A 22,469-nucleotide genomic window follows, 5' to 3' on the forward strand; every position below is an offset into this window, starting at 1 on the left:
ATGGCTGATCCGATAACTCCACATTCCCGCCTACGCCCGATAACTTTTCACCCCCTTGCTTACCAAGAATCTATCTACCTCTGCCTTAAAAATATTCAAAGACTCTGCTTCCACCGCCCTCTGAGGAAGAGAGTTCCAAAGACTCACGACCCTCTGAGAAAAAATGTCTCCTCATTTCTGTCTTAAATGGGCGACCCCCTTATTTTTAAACAGTGACCCCTTGTTCTAGATTCTCCCACAAGAGGAAACATCCTCTCCACATCCACCCTGTCCAGACCCCTCAGGATCTTATATGTTTCAATCAAGTCACCTCTTACTCTTCTAAACTCCAGCGGATACAAGCCTAGCCTGTCCAACCTTTCCTCATAAGACAACCCGCCCATTCCAGGTATTAGTCTAGTAAACCTTCCCTGAAGTGCTTCCAACGCATTTACATCCTTCCTTAAATAAGGAGACCAATACTGTACACAGTACTCCAGATGTGGTCTCACCAATGCCCTGTATAACTGAAGCATAACCTCCCTACTTATGTATTCAATTCCCCTCGCAATAAACGGTAACATTCTATTCGATTTCCTAATTATTTGCTGTATCTATATAGTGTATACTGTACTCAATATTGCAAAATTTGACTTCCACAGTAATCTCTAACTTGAACAACTGATTTCAATTTACAGTCAAATATCTTTGAAATTTATCCAAATACGTGATCAGACTTTTGTGAGCCTGTTCCCAATAGTTTGCACTTCCTTCTATACTAATTTATGTTAAAACTTACTTCTGTTTCAAATATTGATAAACCAGTGGATTATATATTAATCAGGATCTGAGGCTGTAGAATCTTCTGTTATTCATTTCTACTCTACTTGAAAAGAAGGTGTGGTGGTGAAGGGTGCTAAACATTAAACTCTTCTTTCCAATGTCAACACCCAGTTGTGTGTCAAATTAAAATAAAGGCCTCGCTATAAACCACACCCCCTCCCCCCGCCCGCACCGTACTGGCTCCATTGGGTGCCTATTTACATTTAACTGTTGTCGCATGGGTTTCCCAGGGCTTGGGAAACCCAGTAGCGAAAGGATGGTGGGAGCTGCCGGCCCCAGAAGGTAAGTGCATAGTTACAGCATTCGTTGTGGGCTGGGAGGAGCAGGAGTGCTCCCCTAGGCATCGCAAGAAAGCCTTCGACCTCCCCTCTGCCAATTGCGGTCTCTCTCTTCCCCCTGCAATTGCAGACCTCTCCCTCTCCAGTCCCACTCTCCCGCCTTCCACCCCCGCAAACAAGCTCTCGCTCCTTCCTTCCCGTGGCAGCTGACCTCCAGTCCCTCCAAATCCCCGATCGCTCCCTCCCTCCCGATTGCTGGGGACCGTCCCCAAGGGTTCCTGGTTGCAGCCTCCTGCCGGTGGTAATCCTGCCCAGCAGCAGGCTAGCCTGTTAATTTGTAACTTGACGGAAGAAAAAAATTGTAACTAGGTCCTGGCATTAAATTCAGCTAGACCTCCGTGTCCCCGGCCTTGCCTGGTTGTCCAACGCACAATCATGCTCCCTCTCTGCCTCGCCATGAATATCGGGGCCTAAATCTCTTCCTACCCAGCACTTCCATTTTATCTCTTGCCTCTCATCTGCTAAAGGTTATGACTCATGTTGGGGTACAGTGACTCATGGTAGGGCTGCAGCTATACAACATCTTGCCCAACTGAGCATTTTCATTTTCAAATCTGGACCAGAAATTTTTAGCATTGATCTAACCACAAAAGACAAAGCTGGACCTAATTTTATTGAACTGTCCACCAAAAGGATGGTATATTTCATGAAAAATACCTTTTTCATTCAGCACACAGCACAGCTCTACAGTCAAAGAGTGCTGAAATGGGTTCAGGCACTCAGTTGTCATATAAACAAAAGGTCATGGGGAACCAATTCTATTTGAAGTGGTTGCGCAACATCCTTAAGCTGCCAATAGTCTGAAATATGCTCTGTTAACAATATGGAGTGGATTTTAAAGCATAGGCAATAATGGAAGAACATTGGTGGTCCATAGAAAGGAGCCAGCAAAATGACGGCCTGCAGCAGTCATTCATGTTTGCCTCACCAATGTTACACCTTCAGTAGTATGGTGTAAAGGGATCATCTCATGAGCTGGCACTCTATGGCACTGGCGGCCTTATATTACAGCTGCACAAAGGTGCTTCTGGCTACAGCATTATAATATACATTTAATTATTGGGTACAGATTCACAAATGGGATATGTGTGAGCTTCGTATGAGCATTCGTTTAAAACATACATATAAACTTCGTCAATGGAAATAGTGTGTTGCAAAGTCAGCCTGTGCATTTAGAGAATAAAATGCATTTAATTACCAGCATCAAATTCAAATTCTGCTCCATCAGCACTTGTGTCACTTTGTATGGCTCCTCCATTGTCCAAGCCACCAGCTTGACGATCAGCCTGTGATGCTGGTTGTGGCTTTGGCAGTTGTGCTGGTCTAAGCAGTAAACTAACTCCTTTGAAAGCTGGAGTGACAACTATGAACTTCATCCACTGCCTTGCTAATGCCACCAAACCCTTCTTTAGGGTGACAAGGGCAGGAAGGCCATTGTTCTGCAACAAATAAAACATAATAATTGCCATATGTTATGCAGGTTTTTATTTGGGTTATGTACATAAATGGATTTTGCCTGGGAAGTTTTTATATCCTGATGTCAAGGCCTTGGAGAGGGTGCAGAGGAGATTTACTAGTATGGTACCAGGGATGAGGGACTTCAATTATGTGGAGAGACTAGAGTAGCTGGGGTTGTTCACCTTAGAGCAAGAGATGTTAAGGGTAGATTTAATAGAGGTGTTCAAAATTATGAAGTGTTTTGATAAGAGTAGATGGGGAGAAACTGTTTCCACTGGCAGGAGGGTCAGTAATCAGATTACACAAAGTTAAGATAAATGACAAAAGAACCGTGGGGGGGGGGGGGGGGGAGATGAGGAGAACATTTTACGCAGCGAATTTTTACGATGTAGTATGTACTGCCTGAAAGGGAATTGGATATATACTTGAAAAGAAAAATATTTTGAGGGCTATGGGGAAAGAGCAGGGGGGTGGGACTAATTGGATGGCTCTTAAAGAGCCAGCACAGACACAATGGGCCGAATGGCCTCCTTCTGTGTTGTATAATTCTTTTGTATTTAAATACTTGCTCCTGGATTAGTCCCAAGCTATTGGCTCCAAAAGCATAACAGCAGCACAACACTCCCTGGGTTTAGCAAGAGGCAAGTCCTTACCATTTATTGTATACTATTGAGTGCACAAAGCTATTTTTACCAATAAGATAATTAAGAAATGCACCAAGAACACTTGTATATTTATAGTTAAATAGTATTAGTCAAATAATTTTCACATACTTAGTTCTAAACGGTTTTTCACAAATGCTTACCATAGTGGCATCCTCGATGACAGAATAGTCTGCCTGCTGCAGGTACCGATGAAGTATATTGCACAGTAAACAGGAGGGGTTTTCCTGTAGATACCTAGCTAATTTGGTAACTCTATTGTACTTGCTCTTCAATGGAAAATGTACACTCTTCCGCTGAAAGTAAAGAAACCAATTAGAAAATGGAAATATAAATTATACCAGGTAATCAAATAAAATATACAAAGTATTCTCATTTTGCCACACAATGATTAGTCAACTTCAATCATCAATATTAAAAAAAAACAGAAAATAGACGTTCAACAGGCACTCAATGATGAAGACAACTGAGTTATGGGTAATTTTGCTGAGAGTCTGCTGCAAGATTAACAGGCAGACCCATCTCCTCAGAGACTCGTCTTTCCCTGCCTAAAGACTTGTACAGCAAAACATGGAAAGACAAGTTCAGATCTTCCGCTGGTACTACAGTTTGAGTTCATACTGGTTGCGGCTCCCATTAGTGTTAACATCTTATGACAAGTGGAAGACATGGTATATGTATTATGATGAATCATAAGATGGATCAGAAGGTTTTTGTAGCATATTATTGGGATAGTTGATTTTGCACAGGAGACTTTAAGGTACCTATTGAGAGGGCATAAACTATCAATGTCATTACTTGTGACAACAGCACTTTTGTCATAACCATAAATTTTTAAACATTATCTATTCACAACACAGACCAGTGGAAATTCCCATTGATAGAAATTTCTAATCCGAGGCATATGAGCCCTACATTGCTTTCTGACACTCCAAAATGAGGCAGCAACCAGTGGATAGGCTATGTTCTCAGACGGTCAGTCAAAACACATCAGGTTGGTACCTGGGCCTAGAAATTGAGTTTGCGCTGCGCCAGGGCTTTAGCGCCGGAAGTTAGCGCCGGCGCCAAGTCCCTTTGCGCGCGCCAAAAATTCAGTAGCGCCGCGCCCAAACGGCTGCCGGCGCTACTGAAGGGTTTTAGCGCCTGAAAACTGGCGCAACGCGCCGCATTGCGGCGCCCGCTGCGGTGCGGCAGGCTCGGGAAGTGCAGGCCTCCTCCTTCCGTTAAGGAGGAGCTGCCTGCACCCGGCCGCGGCCCGCGCAAATCTCTTCAAAAATGAGCCCGGCACCTCAGACAAGTGCCGGGCTTGCATCTGTTCCCGGGGGGGGGGGGGGGGGGGGGGGGGGGGGGAGAAGTCCGGGGAGGGAGCTGCGGGCAGGCGGCCGGCAGGAAAGCGGCCGGCCGCCGCGCCTCCTTAAAGCGCCGGCGCAGACTCCGGCAACACTCGTTTGCCGGAGTCTTAGTTGCGGCTGCCACTGGCGAGGCGGCCGCAACTGAATTTCGTCTTGGGGCCGGGTTACCACGGCAACCGGGACGCTGCGCACACCGATGACGTCATCGGTGCCGGCGCAGCGCTACCGGTCTACCGCCGCGGAAGGGCCCCAGGCAATTTAGGAACCGGCGCCAATTGCAGCGCTAGGCCCTCTAGCGCCGCAAAATCGGTGCTAAGGGCACTGAATTTCTAGGCCCTGGTACCAGATGCCTTTTACGCAACGCTTGGCAACAGCACGCACTTCACTAAAAAGGTCAGTTGTGAGGAATTACACAGCATCAGATCCCTTTACAACTATGAAAACACAAGGTTGCTTGACTCGCTTCATAGGTCAGAACTCTCACTAGATAGCTCACTTATCACATTGCTAAATGTGGGGAATAAAGAGGTGAGATGGAGTAGGTAAGCTAACTGAAACATTTCTCTGTCATAGGCTTTCACAGCTCTCATAAGAACCTCAAGTCAGAGATACAGAGCCATAAAGACAGCACAAGGGAATACACATGACTGTTATCTGTACTCGAGGTAACCTCATCAGAATGCATTATTGCTGCATACGAGTAACGTGTTTCAGCTTCTCAATCTACTGGAGAGTGTTCTCGAGTATGTTAATCAGACAAAGATGTGCAGTCAACTGATGAATCTACTGCAGACTATGCTTTTTGTCATATCATTAAAGTGAGGCCACCTTGAGAAACAAAAAATCTGCTGAGTGAGCTTGGTTGTATCCCAGTCTATTTCCTGCCCCATGAAACCAAACACATTGAATCTCTGTCATAAGGCACTGTAGGTTGTGTGGATGGGAGGAGGTAGTTACAAAAGGGACATAGACAGACGAAGTAAGTGGGCAAAACTATGCTGGATGAATTTCAATGTAGTGAAGTGTGAGGTCGTCCATTTTGGATCTGAGAAAGACAAATCAAAATATTTTCTTAATGCTAAGACTAGGAGCTGTGGAGGAGCAAAGGGCTTTAGGTGTCCATGTACACAAATCATCAAAAACTGGTGCACAGGTACAAAAACTAATCAAAAAGGCTAATGAAATGTTGGCATTTATTGCAAGGGGGTTGGAATTCAAAAGTGAGGAAGTGATGCTTCAGTTGTACAGAGCCTTGGTCAGACCCCATCTGGAGTACTGCGTTCCGCTTCAGCCACCGAACCTCGGGAAAGATATATTGGCCTTGGAAGGGATACAGGGCTGATTCACCAGAATTATACCAGTGCTTAAAGAGTTAAGATAAGCGGACAGGTTAATAAACTTGGTTTGTGTTCCCTTCGGTTTAGAAGGTTAAGGGTGATCTAATTGAGGTATTTAAAATTATTAAGGGACTTGATAGGGTAGATACAGTGAAATTATTTCCTCTGGTAGGTGAAACCTGAACAAGGGAACACAATCTTAAAATTGGAGCAAGGCCATTTAGGAGTGAAATCAGGAAGTTTTTCATAACAGAAAGGGTAGTAGAAATCTGGGACCTACAACCCCAAAAGGCTGTCATTCAATTGAAATTTTCAAGACTAAGATCAGTATCTAAGATAATGCATTTGGGGAGTACCAACAAGGCAAGGGAATACACAATAAATGATAGGACACCGAGAAGTGTAGAGGAACAGGAAACCTTGGAGTGCATGTCCACCGATCACTGAAGGTAGCAGGACAAGTAGATAAGGTGGTTAAGAAGGCATACGGAATACTTTCCTTTATTAGCCGAGGCATAGAATATAAGAGCAGGGAGGTTATGCTAGAACTGTATAAAACATTAGTTGGACCACAGCTAGAGTACTACGTACAGTTCTGGTCACCACATTACAGGAAAGATGTGATTGCACTAGAGAGGGTACAGAGGAGATTTACAAGGATGTTTCCAGGACTGGAGAATTTTAGCTATGAGGATAGATTCGATAGGCTGGGGTTGTTTTCTTTGGAACAGAGGAGGCTGAGGGGAGACTTAATTGAGGTGAAAATTATGAAAGGCCTAGATAGAGTGGATAGGAAGGACCTATTTCCCTTAGCAGAGAGGTCAATAACCAGGGGGCATAGATTTAAAGTAATTGGTAGAAGGATTAGAGGGGAGTTGAAGATAAATTTTTTCACCAAGAGGTTGGTGGGGGTCTGAAACTCACTGCCTGAAAGGCTGGTAGAGGCAGAAACCCTCATTGCATTTAAAAAGTACTTGGATATACACTTGAAGTGCTGTAACCTACAGGGCTACAGACCAAGCGATGGAAAGTGGAATAGGCTGGATAGCTCTTTTTTGGCTGGCATGGACACGATGGGCCAAATGGCCTCCTTCTGTGCTGTAAATTTCTATGATTCTATGAATAGATTTTTGTTAGGTATAGGTATCAAGGGATATGGAACAAAGGCAGGTAAATAGAGTGGAGGTACAGATTAGCCGTGATTAAGGAGCTGAGTGGGGTACTCCTGTTCCTATATTTTGGCACAGGATTCTTTCTTGCAGGGAAACTTACCACATTTTGTTGGCAGTTTATAAATGACAATGGAACCAGCAAAAGGTGAACTAGGAAAAATTCTGGATTTTGGATTTGGGGCATAGTGTAAGTGATTAAGCTGGGGAGTAAGCAAAGTGGAAATTTCTTTGCAATGTGCTATTATTGTTGATTACAACCTACAGCTCTAGAAAACTGAACCTTGAGAAGGCGGAGTGGGGTTGGAGTTATGATTGGAATTGAGTTTCAATATAGTGAGAAGATGGAGCCCTCTTTATTGATAGCTGACACTGTAAATGATTCTCTCTTCTCAGGCACTGTCCACCTCCCTCTCAAAATCTGCACCACTCCCCCATCCTCAAAAAAATCCCATCTCCAGCCTCTCCTTTGTCTCCAAAGTCCTTAACCGTGATATCATCTCGCAGATCCATGCCCATTTTTCCTGCAACTCCGTTTCAATTCCTCTAAGGTTTCCAACCTTCCCATAGCACTACAACAGCCCTAACCTAATAAATGACACCATGACTGTGGTGCTTTATCCCTCCTCAAATTCTCTGCAGCCTCTGATGATCAACCACACAATTCTCCTCTATTGTCCAGCTCAGTGCCACTGCCCTCATTTGGTTACACTCTTACCTATCTGATCGTTCCCACAGCATGCCTAGCAAAGGATCATCTTTCCACCCCTGCATCTTTACCTCCGGATCGAAGCTTGGTCTCTTCCTCATTTAGAATGCGGCCCTTAGCATAGGGTCAGCTTCCACAAATTAAAAGAAAGAAAAGAATGTACGCTGACGACATCCAGTTCCACTTTTCCACCACCTCTCGAACACTCCACAGCCTCTGCGCTGTCAAATTCAGTAAACCAGCTCATTCAAAACTCTGACCGTTTGTATACTATCCCACACCAAGTACTGCTCACCCATCACTTCTGTTCTTGCTGACCTACTCTTGTTCCCACAACACATCAAATTTAAAATTCTCTAATTTTTCTGTTTAAATTCCCTCCACAGCCTCCACCTCTCTATCTCTATAACCTCCTCTAGACCTATAACCCCATCCTGAGCTCGGTTCTTCTGGCTCCGGCCTCTTGTGCATCCCCCCCTCCAATTCCTTCATGCACATCATTGGCAATAGTGCTTTCAGCCACCTATGCCCATGTTCTGGAATCCCCTCCCTAAACTCGTCCACCTCCCTCTCCTCTCTAAAACACAGTTCCAATCAAGTTTTTGCTCATTCCTATTATCTCCTTCCTTGGTTCAGCATCCCTTTTTAACTAATGCTGCTGTTAAGCTATGTAAATTCAAGATGCTGTACTCGTACTCATGATAGTTTCATCATCAAGAACCTATGACAGTTTTCAAATTAACTGGTCAAAGAACATATGGAAAGGGTATATATATCAATCAGGAGCTGGGCTCGTCAATCTGCATCTTCCTCCTCACACTAGAATTAATTGCATGAGAGGAAGAATTTAAATTCAGAGAATGCCCACTGTGATGGACTTTGCAGTGGATTAAAAGAGACATTAACTACCTTAAAACCAATGATCCTATCTATAAGGAGGAGTTATTCCCAGAGGTCTCATATCAGTTACATCAAAGTAAACATCCATTCCTATCCATGGACAAAACTGAGTTATCACCCTGGGAGAGCTCTGATGATTACACTGAGCACTTTAATCAGGTTTGTAGAGCCCCTCAGTACAATGGGTTTCAGTTCCAGAAGTTGTAACAAAGTTCCATCACAACTGACAAATAAGAGGAAAGACTGCAGATTTCAACTACTGTTAGCCCCAAAATCTTCACTGCCAGCCCATTCCAACGTCCCTGCATCAAGGGACTTTTATCTAACTCAGCTGTGAGGCTCTCATTAACTTACTTTGGTGGTTCTTCGAGGAGCTGTATAGCGCCTTTAATGTAGTAAAATGTCCCAAGGCGCTTCACAGGAGTGTTAGCACTCAAAATTTTAAAATGATCAGCTGAGATATTAACTGCTTTAAAGTCACCCTCCATGCCATGATACTTTTAGATGGTGGGGAGGACAGACATATGGAGTTGTTAACTAGACCAACATGCCCTGTGGGACAAACTGGCTTTACATGTAGGGTACAGCAATAGACTAGGCATGGGAACAAAAAAAAAGTTCAATACAAATAGCCAAAAGAAATGTATAGTTTTATTCTCAAAGAAAAGGAAATGAAATATAAACAACAAAGGTTCTGCAGTGAGGCAATTTATTTTGCAAGGCTTTGTCCTGCAAAAACTCTGGTGGAGAATTGGGCTGTCAGATAACAAAATTGTAAATAATGGAGTTCACTGCATTCAAAATTTTCACCAATGCAGTGCAACTACAGGTGTATCTGGGGGCTGGTAACATGGGGGAAAAAAACACCCAAGACAACAACAGTGCAACTGGTTCATGCCCAACGTCATTGAAATTTCAAGGAAACATTCCTCATGCATTTCTTCCCATTAGTAACCGGGGCCGATTCCAGTGTCACATTGAGAATGCAAATGAAGAGTGTTTTTATTTATTGAATAAGGAAACCATATTTTAGTTACCTCTAGAGCTTCTGTCATGATGCAGCCCATCACAGCACACACACGGAGGTTTCTTTCCATTTCCAATTTATTCAATGAGGATTTCAGCTGATCAATAGGAACAAGCCAGGCACTGATAGCTGGAGTAGCTGTGCTTAAAAGGTTTAGCTGCCTGTAACAAAATCATTTGTAAGACTCATCAACCTGAAGCAGCTCAATTTTTAATTTTACGACAGAATTTCACCAAAAAAGGAGTTGCTAGCTTAGAGAGCTATACAGTAAAACAAATGTGCAGAAATTCAGTGATGGAATAAATTCTGAGATACAAAAATGGATAAGTTATTGATTAGCAAAATTGGCTTTTATAATGCATCACATGGAAATAGCATCTGCTCTGCTACGAGAAAGCAAAGCATTAGTGAAGTAATTTTAGCCAACTTGATTAAGCATTTACTCAAGCCCCTCACACACAATTTAACAAAAATGAACACCAGCAAGCCAATCCTTCCACTGACTCAATAAAGTTATTTTGTAAGAATGATCAGCAGCCTGTAGGCTGAGATTCAAATTTGACCTTAGTTAAACATACATTACAATTTACATTTGAATAAGAAAGTAAGATTAAAATGTTACTTACAAAACTCATGCAACACAATAGGACTTTTAAAGCAAGTCAATATTGAGCAAAACTTCAATTTTATTCAGATGTGATATCTGACAAACTGGTAGAAAGTAACCCTAGTTTTTCCATGTTAGTGACTGACTGCATATTTTTAATTAGTTTTTGTGTGGTCTTGAATAAACAAGATACTTCATATACATAGGGTTTAAGAGGATGAGGCAATTATGTAAAGGGAAACATTTTGATGAATAAGAACCAGTAAACTTTGTGTGTTTTATTGTATTTGAATATAAAGTATAATAGTTTGTAATCTGAATTTTATATTAAACCTTTTACACTTTTTAACAATCTTGGCAAATATTTCAACACGTTCTAATTCTTCTATACATGCCATGTGTAAGGCACTTTAGGAACAAGGGGACTTGCGTGGCAATGTTAGAGTGAATAACAGCAGACTAAACTTTGGTGCCAAGCTATTTAAGAGTAGGAGGATTAGTCCATATTTTTCAGGTTATCTGTTTTGAAAATTTAAGTAAAATCATGAAAAATAGAAAATCAGAAAAAATTGGAAACACTTAGCATGTCAGGCAGCATCTGTGGAGAGAACAGACAAGACGTTTCGGATTCAGACCTCCTCAGAACTGGAATATATTACAGATGAGCAGCATTAAAAAAGTAACAGAACAAGTGAGTAGGTCGGGAACAAAAACAAGCGCGCACACAGGAAAAGAAACAGAATGACCTGTAAAGTGCTTAAGTGGACAGCAGGAGAGGGTTAAATGGCAGAAGTGATAGCATGAGACAATAGAAAGCATAATGAGAGAAATTGAAGAAATAAAAGGCATGAACTAGCCAGGATGTATGAATAGCTAAAGGGGTAGGGGATAAGGTAGAAAGGAAACCATGAAAAACTAGCAAAGCAGAGTAGGCTCCAGCATCCCAAGAACCTTGTAGAGGTAAAAATGGAGGTTGCATCTCGGGTGCAAACCACCTCACCAACAGTGTTCTGACATTGGATCCCCTTCCCAAGCACCAACACGCTCTATTCACCCATCCCTAAAAACACTGGCACAGCCATTCCATATTGCCAGCATTGTCAGAGCGAAAATGGATAAGATCTGAAGTTATTAAAGTCAATATTAAGGCCAGAGGGTTGCAATGAGCTGATTAGATAGATACTGCGCTGTTCCTGGAGCTTGTGTTGAGCTTCATTGGAACAGCGCAGAAGCCAAAAGCACGGGAAATAATTAAAACTAAATCTCGGTTAAATTAAAACAGAAAATGTTGGAAATAGTCAGGTCAGGCAGCATCTGTAGAGAGAGAAACAGAGTTAACCTTTCAGGTTGATGACCTTTCGTCAGAACTGGAAAAAGTTAGAGAAGTAACAGGTTTTAAGCAAGTGCAGGGGCAGGGAAAGGGGGGAGGGGAGTAAAGAACAAAAGGGAAGGTCTGTGATAGGGTGGAAGGCAGGAGAGATTAAATGACAAAAGGTTTGATTGTACAAAGCAGAAGGAGATGGTAATGGGACAGGTAAAGAAACAAAAGATGAGACTTAGAAGAGGAGTAAATAGGAATGGCAGAATCATCAACAGCTGCCATCTGAAAAAAATAGGGGCAGAGGTTATGGTCTGAAATTGTTGAACTCAATGTTGAGTCCAGAAGGTTGTAAAGTGCCTCATGGAAAGATGAGGTGCTGTTCCTCGAGTTTACGTTAACTTCATTAGAACAGTGAAGGAGGCCGAAGACCGAGAAGTCAGAGTGGGAGTGGAGTGAAGAATTAAATCTCAGGTCCTGCCTACTATGGTGGAGCGGCAATCCTCATCTGCGGAAAATAGTATGGAAGGTGCAATCATCACAGCAGATGTGACAGAGACAGAAAACAGGAAACAGGAACAAGTGTAATCCAGGTACTTGTAAGAGTCAGTGAGCTTGTAACAGATAGAAACATAGAAGATAGGAGCAGGAGTAGGCCATTTGGCCCCTCGAGCCTGCTCCGCCATTCAATGAGATCATGGCTGATCATCCAAATTCAGTACCCGGTCCCTGCATTCTCCCCATACCACTTGATCCCTTTAGCCTTAAGAAATATATCCAACTCCTTCTTGAATATATTTAATGAATTGGCCTCTACTGCCTTCTGTGGTAGAGAATTCCGCAGGTTCACCACTCTCTGGGTGAAGAAATTCCTCCTTATTTCTGTCCTAAATGGCCTACCCCTTATCCTTAGACTGTGACACCTAGTTCTGGACTCCCCGACCATCGGGAACATCCTTCCTGCATCTAGTCTGTCTAGTCCTGTCAGAATTTTATAAGTTTCAATGAGATCCCCTCTCATTCTTCTAAACTCCAGCGAGTACAAGCCCAATCGACCCAATCTCTCCTCATACGTCATTCCTGCCATCCCAGGTATCAGCCTGGTGAATTTTCGCTGAACTCCTTCCATGGCAAGAACATCCTTCCTCAGATAAGGCGACCAAAACTGCACACAATACTCCAGATGTGGTCTCACCAAGGCCCTGTACAACTGGAGCAAGACATCCTTGTTCCTGTACTCAAACCCTCTCGCTACGAAGGCCAACATACCATTTGCCTTCTTAACCGCCTGCTGCACCTGCATGCTTACCTTCAGCGACTGGTGCACAAGGACACCCAGGTCTCGTTGCACCTCCCCTTCTCCCAATCTATTGCCATTCAGATAATAATCTGCCTTCCTGTTTTTGCCACCAAAGTGGATAACCTTACATTTATCCACGTTATATTGCATCTGCCATGCTTCTGCCCAGTCACCCAGCCTGTCCAAATCATCCTGGAGTTTCTCAGCATCCTCCTCACAGCACACACGCCCACCCAGCTTTGTGTCGTCTGCAAATTTGGAGATATTACATCTAGTCCCCTTGTCTAGATCATTAACATATATTGTGAATAGCTGGGGTCCAAGGACTGATCCCTGCGGTACCCCACTAGTCACTGCCTGCCACTCGGAAAAAGACCCATTTATTCCAACTCTTGGCTTTCTGTCTGCCAACCAGTTCTCTATCCAAGTCAATACCTTGCCCCCAATCCCATGTGCCTTAACTTTACACGCTAATCTCTTATGCGGGACCTTATCGAAAGCCTTCTGAAAGTCCAAATACACCACATCCACTGGTTCTCCCTTATCTATTTTACCAGTTACATCCTCAAAAAATTCTGCTGGACTACGTCATCGTCTGAGTAAGGGACCGCAAGGACGTCCACATCACCCGCGCCATGACAGGAGCTGATGACTGCTGGACAGACCACTGCCTAATTCGCTCTGTCTTCTCCATCAACATAGCCCCAAAACAGCGGCGGCAACAGAAGCAATGCCGCAGGAAAATCAGTGCTGGAGCACTCAAAGACCCTTCTAAGAAAGCCCTATTCAGCCTGCACCTCACAACCAACTCACAACGACTCCCAGTGATTCAGAGACACAGAGTGTCCACAGCGGCTGCTCTGCACTCAAGGCCTCCATAATCAGCACCTGTGAAGAGATGTTCGGTCAATTGACCAGGAAACACCAAGACTGGTTCGACGAGAACGATCAGGAGATCCAGGAGCTAATAAGCTGCAAGCACAAGGCATTCCATCTGGAAACAGCAACAGAACTCGAGGGCAAGAAAGCAGCTCTACAGACGCCTGAAGGCCGAGGTCCAACAAAAAACTTGCGACCTAAAGAACAGACGGTGGGTGGAGAAAGCACAGAGATCCAGCAGCTAGCCGACAACCATGACGTGCGTGGATTCTTTAGCGCAGTCAAGACCACCTACGGCTGAAGCACACAAGGTCCTACTCCACTGCGGGCCAAGAACGGAGAGGTACTCATCAAGGACACAGAGGCAGTTAGTGCCCGCTGGAAGGCACACTTCGAAGGTCTCCTTAACCGAGACTCTGTCTTCGACGCGAGTGTCCTCAGCTCCATCCCGCAGCATGCTATCCGCCACCGCCTCAGCACAACCCCAGCCTGGCATGAGCTTGAAAAGGGCATCCAACAACTGAAGAACAACAAGGCCTCAGGAGCAGATGGAATCCCCGCCGAGGCACTAAAGTATGGCGGAGAACCACTACTGGCGCGAATACATGAACTCATTTCTCTTATTTGGAAGGAGGAGAGCATGCCAGGGGATCTCAGAGACGCCGTAATCGTGACCATCTTCAAAGAAAGGTGACAAGTCCTATTGCGTTAATTACAGAGGAGTCTCCCTGCTGTCTGCCACAGGGAAAGTCATCGCAAGAATCCTCCTCAATCGCCTTCTCCCAGTGACTGAAGAGCTCCTCCCAGAGTCGCAATGCGGATTCCGCCCACTAAGGGGCACAATGGACATGATCTCCACCACACGTCAACTACAAGAGAAATGCAGCGAACAGCACCAACCGCTGTACATGGCCTTCTTTGACCTCATAAAGGCCTTCGACACCGTCAACCATGAGGGATTATGGAGTGTCCTCCTCAAATTCGGCTGCCCTCAAAAGTTTGTCACCATCCTCCACCTGCTTCACGACGACATGCAAGCCGTGATCCTGACCAATGGATCCACCACAGACCTAATTCACGTACGGACCGGGGTCAAGCAAGGCTATGTCATCGCACCAATGCTCTTCTCGATCTTCCTTGCTGCAATGCTTCATCTCACCCTCAGTAAGCTCCCTGCTAGAGTGCAGCTAACTTACAGAACAAACGGGAAACTGTTCAACCTCCGCCGCCTCCAGTCCAGATCCAAGGTCGTCCCATCCTCCGTCATCGAATTACAGTATGAAGACGACGCTTGCGTCTGCGTACACTCCGAGGCCAAACTCCAAACCATCATCAACACCTTCACCGAAGCGTACGAGAGCATGGGCATTACACTAAACATCTGTAAGACAAAAGTCCTCTACCAGTGGAAAGCCCACCCTCAAAGATAAGATAATGGAGTCTAGGAAAGATGAGAGTCAGAGATGGACCACACAATGGTAATGGGAGGTGGACACTTTAAGCAAAATAAATGAAATTCTAGATCACAGAGAAAGCAGGAAGCAGTACCAACAGTCATCAATGTAAAAGAATAAGAGGGACCCGAGTAAAATTGGAACAAAAAGTGTTCAACATGTCCTACAAAAAACAGGCATTGCTGAGACCCATGCGGGTTTACCTGGAGGAACTGAGTGGAATTAAAGGAAGAACAGGTAGCATTGTGGTTATGTTACTGGACTAGTAATCCAGAGGCCTGGACTAATGATCCAGAGAGGGAGTTCAAAATCCCACCACGGCAGCTGGAGAATTTAAATACAGGTAATTAAATAAATCTGGAATAAATAGCTAATATCAGTAAAGGTGACCATGAAACTTCCAGATTGTTGAGCCCATCTGGTTCACTAATGTCCTTCAAGGAAGGAAATCTACCGTCCTTACCCGGTCTGGACTATATGTGACTTCAGACCTGCGGCAATTTGGTTGACCCTTAACTGCCCTCTGAAATGGTCCACCTAACCACTCAGTTGTATCAAACCGCCATGAAAACACTGTAATAAGAATAAAACCAGATGGATCACCTGGCATCGACGTAGGCACCAGACATGCCAGTCAACCCTGCAAACTCTGCCTCACTAACATCTGGGGACTTATGCCAAAATGGGGAGAGCTGTCCCGCAGACTCATCAAGCAACAGCCTGACATAGTCATACTCACAGAATCATACCTCTCCGCCTACACCTCAGACTCCTCCAGCAAAATACCTGGGCATGTCCTGTCCCACCGGCAGGACAGAGCCAGCAGAGGTGCGGCACAGTGGTATAAAGTCGGGAATGAGTGGCCCTGGGAGCCCTCAATATTGTCTCTGGACCCCTTGAAGTCTTATGGCTTCAGGTCAAGCATGGGCAAAGAAACCTCCTGCTGATTATCACCTACCGCCCGCAGCTGATGAATCAGTGCTCCTCCATGTTGAACACCACTTGGAAAAAGCACTGAGGGTAGCAAGGGCACACAATGTACTCTGGGTGGGGGACTTCAATGTCCATCACCAACAGTGGCTCGGTAGCACCACTACTGACCGAGCCTTGAAGGACATAGCAGTCAGGTTTGGACTGCGGAAGGTGGTGAGAGAATCAACACAAGGGGAAAAACCTACTTGACCTCGTCCTCACCAATCGACCTGTTGCAGATGCATCTTTCCATAACAGCATTGGTAGCAGTGACCACCGTACAGTCCTTGTGGAGACGAAGTCCCGTATTCACACTGAGGACACCCACCATTGTGTTGTGTGGCACTACCACCGTGCTAAATGGGATAGATTCAGAACAGATCTAACAGCTCAAAACTGGGCATCCATGAGGTGCTGTGGGCCATCAGCAGCAGCAGAATTGTATTCCACCGCAATCTGTAACCTCATGGCCCGGCATATCCCTCACTCTACCATTACCATCAAGCCAGGGTACCAACCGTGGTTCAATGAGGAGTGTAGAAGAGCGTGCCAGGAGCAGCATCAGGAGCATTTAAAAATGAGGTGCCATCCTGGGGAAGTTGCAACACAGGACTACATGCATGCTAAACAGCGGAAACAGCATGCTATAGACAGAGCTGAACGATCCCAAAATCAACGGATCAGATCAAGGCTGTGCAGTCCTACCACATCCGGTCGTGAATGGTGGACGACAATTAAAACAACTAATGGGTGGGGGAGGGTCTATGAATAGTCAATGAAGGTGGAGCCCAGCACGCAAATGCAAAAGACCAGACTGAAGCGTTTGTAACCATCTTCAGCCAGAAGTGCCGAGTGGATGATTCATATCAGCCACCTCCTGAGGCCCCCACCATCACAGAAGCCAGTCTTCAGTCAATTCGATTCACTACACGTGCTATCAAGGAACGGCTGAGTGCACTGGATACAGCAAAGGCCAAGGGCCCTGACAACATCCCGGCTGACGTGCTGAATACCTGCGCTCCAGAACTAGCCGCGCCTCTAGTCAAGCTGTTCCAGCACAGCTACAACACTGGCATCTATCCGACAATGTGGAAAACTGCCCAGGTATGTCCTGTCCACAAAAAGCAGGACAAATCCAATCCAGCCAATTACCGCCCCATCAGTCTACTCTCAATCATCAGCAAAGTGATGGAAGGTGTCGTCGACAGTGCAAGCAAGCAGCACTTACTCACCAATAAACTGCTCACTGATGCCCAGTTTGGGTTCCGCCAAGACCACTCTGCTCCCGACCTCATTACAACCTTGGTCCAAACATGGACAAAGGAGCTGAATTCCAGAGGTGAGGCGAGAGTGACTGCCCTTGACATCAAGGCAGCATTTGACCGAGTCTGGCATCAAGGAGCCCTAGTAAAAGTGAAGACAATGGGAATCGGGGGGAAAAACTCTCCACTGGCTGGAGTCATACCTAGCACAAAGGAAGATGGTTGTGGTGATTGAAGGTCAATCATCAGAGCCTCAGGACATCACTGCAGGAGCTCCGCAGGGCACTGTCCTTGGCCCAACCATCTTCAGCTGCTTCATCAATGACCTTCCCTTCAACATAAGGTCAGAAATGGAGATGTTCACTGATAACTGCACAGCCTTCAGTGCCATTCACAACTCCTCAGATAATGAAGCAGTCCATGCCCGCATGCAACAAGACCTGGACGACGTTCAGGCTTGGGCTGATAAGTTGCAGGTAACATTCGCGCCGCACAAGTGCCAGGCAATGACTGTCTCCAACAAGCGAGGGTCTAACCACCGCCCCTTGACATTCAATGGCATTACCATCACCAAATCCCCAACCATCAACATCCTGGGGGGTCACCATTGACCAGAAACTTGATTGGACCAGCCACATAAATACTGTGGCAACAGGAGCAGGTCAGAGGCTAGGTATTCTGCGGCGAGTGTCTCATCTCCTGACTCCCCAAAGCCATACCACCATCTACAAGGCACAAGTAAGGAGTGTGATGAAATACTCTCCACTTGCCTGGATGAGTGCAGCTCCAACAACACTCAGGAAGCTCGACACCATCCAGGACAAAGCAGCCCACTTGATTGGCACCCCATCTACCACCTTAAATATTCACTCCTTCCACCACCGGCGTACCGTGGCAGTAGTGTGTACCATCTACAAGATGCACTGCAGCAACTCCGCAAGGCTTCTTCGGCAGCACCTCCGAAACCCGCGACGTCTACCACCAAGAAGGACAAGGGCAGCAGGCGCATGGGAACACCACCACCTCCAAGTTCCTCTCCAAGTCACACACCATCCTGACTTAGAAGTATATTGCCGATCCTTGATAGTCACTGGGTCAAAATTCTGGAACTCCCTACCCAACAGCACGGTGGGAGTACCTTCACCACACGGACTGCAGCGGTTCAAGGCGGCGGCTCACCACCACCTTGTCAAGGGCAATTAGGGATAGGCAATAAATGCTGGCCTTGCCAGCGACCCCCACATCTCAAACAAATAAAAAAAAACAAGGTACACTGTCTGTGCACAGGCCACTGCATGCTACACTTGGCTGGCCACATGCCATAAGATAAATGAAAGCAACCAGTGCGGACAGCCCAGATGATCTTCCTTCTCTTCCATACAAAAATAACTAACTTTGACTCAGTGCCTTTCTGCAGCATTTTTTTTTGAAGGGGGCTGGAAGTTGACCATGTGCCCCTCCACTCTGTAGCACTAAATGGTAGTGCTCCAACAGATCACCAAGAAAGATGATGTAGATTTGCTTGGTTGAAATGTTTGGCAAGTTTGTCACAAATTGACATTTTTTAGATTAATATAAAATTTACATTAGTGACAAGTAAACTGCATATGCAAATGCAATTAAACAGATTTGATCACAAAGAGTGAATAGTTTTTTTTAAACCTGACTATATTCAAAAATGTCAATTTTTGAAATTGTTTTACACATTTTTTTTAGCATTTCTATTTATACCATAACACAATTAATTTTTTCAACACAATCCTATTGTATACATCTTGGAGGTTAAATTCTAGCACCATTTCAAAATTGATATCACCCAAATATGCCACTTGTCTGAGTATTACTCAATTAAATTTTATCCACCTTAACATTACTCATCAGTCAATATATACTGCCTCACTTTTAATTACATAATAGTCGCTGTTCTGTGGCATTGCAAGTGCAGTATTCAGATTAAGCAAGGTCAGAGGGTCACGGGATAATTGGACCCAGGTGATCAAGGGCACCACAGTTGATGGGAGGAGGGAGTTAGACAGGGAGAAAAGAGGGGGGGGCAGGCAAGGTGGTGGAAGTTGGGGAGTGGGTGAGAGGAGGTTGGTAAAGGGGGGAGTGGACAGGGAAGAAGGATGTGGACAGAGGAGCAAAGGCAAGGAAAGTACCTCAGTGGAGGGTAGCTGAGCTTCTCTTGCCCCCATCAGGCCCAGATTTTCCACCTGCCTAAGGGGGTGGGGGCAGTAATCTGTTCTTCTCCTCCCCAAGATTTACTTTGAGCAGGATTGGGGAGATTTTTGACCAGCATTCATGCTCACTTGGGGTGTGAGAGGGTTAGAATTCACATTGTTGGGTAGCAGGGTGGCCAGGATTACCAGGCAGAGGGGAAGACAGGTGTTCTGGGATGTTGGCGGGGAAACACATTGTCTGGTGAGGGGTGCAGTTGGTCAGTAGACACACTAAAGGGGGGTGGGATTTACAAGTACTGTCAGTGGGAGGAAATGACTGGTAAACATACTTAGTGAAGAGGTGGGGGACAGTAAAAACATTAATTGGTGGTGGTTAGCAAATATATTGAGTGGGCAGGAAGCTTTTCAGTAAATATTTAGCTGGGGGTGTGAGACTGGTAAAGACATTCTGTTGGGGATTTGGGAAAATATTCAGTGAAGCTGGTCTGCCATGTTCCCTGTAATTTTTTTTAGCCCACGCAGCCCCTTGATATTTTGTCAGCATCCACCTCCTTAGTGAACATTAATACAAAATACTCTGAGTATTCTAGCCTTGCCCTGCGCCTCTAAGCATATATCACCTTCTTTGTCTCAAATAGGCCCCACCCCGCCTCTTATTACCTGCTTACTGTTTACATGCCGGTAGAATATTTTAGGGTTCCCTTTTATGTTAAACGCCAATCTATTCTATCATTCTCTCTTTGCCAATTGTATTTTCATCTTCACATTCCCTGTATTTGGTCTGGTTCTCTCGAAGAATTCACCTGACATGCATCATACACCCTCTTTTTTTGTTTCTTCATCTTCTCTATCTCCCTCATCATCCAAGGGTCCCTTGCTTTGGCTCCCTTACCCTTCCCTCTTGTTGGAACGTACCTAGCCTGTACTTGGAACATCTCCTCCTTAAAGATCACCCATTGTTCCGTTACAGTTTTTCTTGTCAGTCTTTGGTTCCATTTTACCCTGGCTAGATCCTTTCGTATCCCTTTGAAGTTAGCTCTATTCTAGTTGAGAAGTTCCACTCTAGATTGTTCCTTGTTCCTCTCCATTGCTAATCTAAATCTTATGATACGATGATCACTCACACCCAAGTGTTCTCCTACAGACACTTGGTCGACCTGGCCCACCTCATTCCCCAGCGCCAGATCCAGCAATGCCTCCTTCCTAGTTGGGCCAAGAACATATTGGTCAAGGAAATTCTCCTGAACACATTTCAGAAATTCCTCTCCCTCCCCCTTTATCCTAGCATTATCCCAATCGATATTTAGGTAATTAAAGTCCCCCAATGTCACCACTCTATAGCTCTTGCATATCTCTGCAATTTCCCTGGAGATTTGCTCCTCTACCTCTCTCTCACTATTTGGAGGCCTATAGAATGCCTTTTTGCTCCTCAACTCTAACCAAATAGATTCTGTCCTTGTCCCCTCAAGAACATCCTCCCTTTCTAACACTACAATGTCTTCTTTCATCAGCACTGTCGCCCCACCTCCCTTTTTTCCTTCCCTAATGTAGATAGGGAGAAACTGTTTCCACTGGTAGGCTATGAGGAAAGAGCAGGGGAGTGGGACTGATTGGTAGCTCTTTCAGAGAGACGGCACAGGCACAATGGGTCGAATGGCCTCTTTCTGTGCGATATTATTCTATAATTCTATGAAATACAAAAAAGTTACTTGTACCGTTCTCAGATATTAATTAACAGGGGCAAATTATTTTGCCATTTGTAAAAGTCAGGTTCCTAACATTTCAAGACTTCGTTTACAGCATAATAGTCGACAAGTCTACTGCAGTTCTCAATATTCCAACTGGACTTCAGTAAATTTATTTAATCAATGTTTATTCCATTCGGGAAGCCCGTTTTGATGTAATGAAAATATCAATATGACCCTCGTAGTCAATTTTCAAAGTCTAAAAACTTTCAAGTAACTATTTTTGACCTTTGCTTAAGATGTTCTGGTGTGCACTCTGGTGCACTGGCTCTGCCCTTTACATTCAAACTATACTGCTGAAACAAGGCAACATGTCAGCTGGCTAATTATAAGCAAAGATTTCAGCTTTAGGCGTGGCTATGAAGGACATTTAATGATAGAGAGAGACCTGCCTTTGGTGTATGAAAGAGATTGCCACATATAAATTGAAAGAACGTTACCTGGAGTAAGTCTGAACATATGAATGTAAATTGGTTGGAGCGGCAAAGCTAAACCAAATTTCACTAATAGTAAGTTTCATGCTGCTGGAATCTGGGGGTGGTGGCATCAGGGGAAGATCCTTCTTAAGATCATCAGACTCTACCCCTTCATCCTAAAAAAAATTAGTAAGGAAACAAAAAAGAGTAATAAGTAATGTTACATTATCAACATTTCTGTAGAAACTCATACATGCTGATATTTCCAAAGATACCATTAGATGTCCATCCTTGCTGTAATGTTGTTCACCCATACATTGCAGCCATACATCTCTTGATTGGGTTTGACCCAAGAGAAGTAATAGAATGGCCACTATTTGGCACAACTGTAAATTGGCACTTTCTTCCTACCAATTTGCCCAACACATTAAAAAACAAAAAATGCAAAAGACTCATCACTCGCAACGAATCTCTACTCTTCAGAATGTGAGCTGGCAGAGAATCAGAAAGCTGGATGTTGGAGTGACTTTGGGTAGCTGTTCAGAGTTAAGTTTTGCTCTAA

The 22,469-nt window shown here is 44.7% G+C and overlaps 1 protein-coding gene across 10 annotated transcripts in view; it reads right to left on the bottom strand.

Annotated features, from left to right (window-relative positions):
- Positions 1 to 22,469, bottom strand: part of bltp1 (bridge-like lipid transfer protein family member 1) — a 567,108-nt gene that overhangs the window by 237,616 nt on the left and 307,023 nt on the right. For all 10 annotated transcript variants that reach the window (XM_086009761.1, XM_086009749.1, XM_086009753.1 and 7 more), the window contains 4 exons: positions 21,932 to 22,083; positions 9,785 to 9,935; positions 3,424 to 3,576; positions 2,359 to 2,599 (listed from right to left, as the gene is read on the bottom strand). In XM_086009761.1, the coding sequence (XP_085865887.1) occupies positions 2,359 to 2,599; positions 3,424 to 3,576; positions 9,785 to 9,935; positions 21,932 to 22,083 (697 nt within the window). The remainder of the gene's footprint in view (positions 1 to 2,358; positions 2,600 to 3,423; positions 3,577 to 9,784; positions 9,936 to 21,931; positions 22,084 to 22,469) is intronic.

This window comes from Somniosus microcephalus, chromosome 2, assembly GCF_052327205.1.
Source record: "Somniosus microcephalus isolate GS21.2 chromosome 2, FLI_Smic_1.0, whole genome shotgun sequence".
Taxonomy (NCBI): Eukaryota; Metazoa; Chordata; class Chondrichthyes; order Squaliformes; family Somniosidae; genus Somniosus; species Somniosus microcephalus.